The sequence below is a fragment of the Chelmon rostratus genome, chromosome 23 (assembly GCF_017976325.1).
Source record: "Chelmon rostratus isolate fCheRos1 chromosome 23, fCheRos1.pri, whole genome shotgun sequence".
Taxonomy (NCBI): Eukaryota; Metazoa; Chordata; class Actinopteri; order Chaetodontiformes; family Chaetodontidae; genus Chelmon; species Chelmon rostratus.
In genome coordinates this window covers 10503701-10506901 of record NC_055680.1, presented here as the reverse complement: position 1 = coordinate 10506901, position 3201 = coordinate 10503701, and the positions used below count along the sequence as shown (strand labels likewise).

At 47.8% G+C, this 3201-nt stretch overlaps 1 protein-coding gene across 1 annotated transcript; it reads right to left on the bottom strand.

Annotated features, from left to right (window-relative positions):
• Positions 1-413: 413 nt before the first annotated feature.
• LOC121626763 (alpha-2 adrenergic receptor) lies at positions 414-1715 on the bottom strand. Its single transcript, XM_041965434.1, has one exon. It carries the CDS (start codon positions 1713-1715, stop codon positions 414-416), a length of 1302 nt encoding a protein of 433 aa, XP_041821368.1.
• Positions 1716-3201: the final 1486 nt, after the last annotated feature.

The window sequence follows — 3201 nt, the reverse complement described above, 5'->3', positions numbered from 1 at the left end:
AACAAAAGGGGATAAAGGGGGAGCCCAGGAGTCCTCTTTGCCCTGGTGCCCCCAAGCAGATTAATCCAGCCCATGAGTGTATCTTCTGAATCTTTATGAGCTCGATCGATGATGATATACTATAAAGCACTACAGCACACTTCAGTCTGAGGGAAACAATGGAGGCGCTCACTCATCAGGTTGGGAAAACCTGTAAAAAGCTTGTAATGGAAACGTACTGTAGGTTGAAGCTTGTAGAGACACCCAGTAGGTGGCCGAGGGTGCGCACTGCCATGACTGGATTACAACAGGACAATGAGATGTAACAGTGAGTAACGAGTGGCAGTAAAAGACAAAACAGACTTCTTTTTTTTAAATTCACTTTGATATTTCCTTCGAGATTGTCACGGTGGTGCAGCAGCCCTGCGTCACATCTAAAAGGACTTTTTCCACGACTTGCAGAGGATCTTCTGGAATGCCCGTCTGAAGTCCCGGTTGAAGATGGTGTAGATGGCAGGGTTCAGGGAGCTGTTGCAGTAGCCAATCCAGAAGAAGAATTTAAAGAGCGGGTCTGGGATCTTACAGGAGTCCCTGCACACTCCGTACAGGCTGTAGCTAAAGAAAAAGGGGAACCAGCACACAACAAACACCCCCATGACCACAGCCAGGACAAATGTAAACCTCTTTTCCCTGGCTTGTGAGACCTTTTTCCTGGCTAAGGAGCTCCGGCGGCGTTTCCTCCTGGAGGCAAAGAGGTCTATGGATTTGTTGCTGACTCTGGAGATGCGAGTGGAGTGTTTGGAGAGGGAGCTTTTCTTTTGGCCGGCCCTCTTGGCTCTCTGGGAGTCCTGTTGCTGGGGTTTGTGACCTTTGCCCTCTGAGGAGGAGCTCTCCTCCATGTCAGCATCCTCAGTCTGTTGCCCGATGGTGACGGTGCGATGGCTGGGTGTAGGTGGGCACTGACAGTGACCGTTCTCCTTCTCACCGTGGAAAGGGGAGGTGGCTTTGCTCAGTCCATTCTCAGTTTGTGTGACACCATCTGGCCTGGGCTTTTTTCCCGACATGCTTCTGGTTCTGGTTTTGGCCACTTGGTATATTCTGATATACACTAGGATCATGATTAAGCACGGAGCGAAGAAGGAGGCGATGCTGGAGGAGAGGATGTACCAAGTATCATCATTCAGCTCGCACTGAGGCTGAGAGCTGATATCACTGTTGCTGTCTATAGATATGAGAGGAGGAGATGAGATAAAAGCGGATATAAGCCACACGATTAGGATGATGCACTTGACGCGTTTCGGAGTCCGCTTCAGGTTGTACTCTACAGCCTGCGTAACGGACCAGTACCGGTCCAGGCTTATTGCGCACAGATGAACAATGGACGAAGTGCAGAACAAAACATCCAAAGCCAGATAAATACCGCACCAAACTTTTCCAAAATACCAATAGCCCATAAGTTCATTGGCCAGAGAAAACGGCATCACCAAAGTGGCGACCAGGATGTCCGCGGTGGCCAGAGACACCAGAAAAAGGTTCTGCGGGGCTTTCAGCGCCCTGCTCGTCAACACCGCAATAACCACCAGAATATTTCCAACAACGGTAAAGAGGATGAGAAAACTTACGAGGGCGGCAATGCTGGCTATCGCTGCCAAAGAGTATCCACTGTCCAGACTCCAGGAGGAATTCAGGTGGATCACCGTGAACGTGTCCATTCCGCTGGCGTTAAACGCGTCCATCCCGACCGCGCGCGCTCTGTATATCCCGGACTGGTTGAATCTTGGCATGGATTCACATTCAGCCCTCTACTGAGCGCCGAGTCCATCAAAAGCGCGCAGCAAACCCGACGACGTGGACACGCGCGCACGAAAAGATTCCCACTTAACGGAGTCTGTGGAGGTTATTTGCACCCTGCTGATCATGTGTATCTGAAGATAACTAACTTCAGTTAAGAAAAAAAAAAAAAAACAATCTCCCATGCACCCTGTTATCGTCTCGTCACGCGTCTCCCGTTTGTCCGGAGTTGAATGCCGTCCAGCCACAGCTCTCCCTCCGTCAGCGTGGTGCGCTCTCGCTCCTAATGATGCCCTGCTGATACCCCATGTGTTGTTCTCATAACTCACCCACTGCTGCCCCGCCCCCGGCACACAGCATTATTTTCACATTGTTGGAGCATGATGAGGAATGGACAAGACTGTGGTTTAGGCTAAATCATCTAAAATTTTCAAAATATTATTTTAGCATTATTTAACTGAGGCAAAAGCTGTAAAATTTCCAAATTTTATGACACAAAATGTGGGGGAATTCACGTGCAGACAGTGTTTTTAGTGTCTTACCACATCCTGTATCTCTTTACCAGTCCTCAACTCACTGGAGGTCAGTATTGCTGCACTCACGTTAAGGTCTTTGACACTGTAAGCTGCTCGATCCGCAGCCATAAAGCAAAGAGGCTGTCAGGCCACTCGAGGTAAAACACAGAAATATGTGAATGAAAAGCTCACACACTCCTGCAGCATTAGATGTTTGGAGTGCTGTGTATTTACGTGACAGCAGTTGTGTTGGAGCCCTGTGAGAGTGGATGGATGGGGGCGAGTGGAGGCTAGTTGAAGATGGGAGACTTCTTTTGGATTTTGGAGGCGAGAAGACGGATTGGATTTTCAACAGTTTGCTGCATTTCACCTCTTCCCTCACATATCCCCAATTTCAGCTCCTTTTTAATGCACACACTGGGTCGGATTGAAACATCAGGCAGTGCAGTTGGAGCATCTGCAGCATGTATAGGTGTTTTCTGTGGCCTCAGCGATCTGTTTTATCGTGACAACAGGTTGAATAAGGTGCCTGCTGATGTGTCAGTGTTATAAAGTTAGTGCTGCAATCAAGGCGTGGGCCCCTGAGAGGGAGCTGATTTTATTGCACAGGACCACATTTCTGCTGTGCAACATTTATTGCCAGATAAACCTTTTGTTGTTGTTGTTGTCTCCAATAAAGCAGTGATTATTGAACAGACAGCAGCCTGCGATGATTTTCGTGATTTTCATGATAGTCACCTTTTTGTTTGAGAACATCAGGAGGCAAAAAAGTTGATAACTTCTCACTGTTTGTACTAACTGTTTCATTTCAAAACATGAGGTCAAGCAGTCAAAATCTAAATCCAAACAGCATTTTGTTCTAGGCTATCCGTGAGTCAGGGATGAATTTAAGAAGACATAATGTTGAATGTGAGTC

Coding starts and splice junctions, on each gene's coding strand:
- LOC121626763 (XM_041965434.1), bottom strand. CDS start 1,715: ATGGACGCGTTTAACGCCAGCGGAATGGACACGTTCACGGTGATCCAC.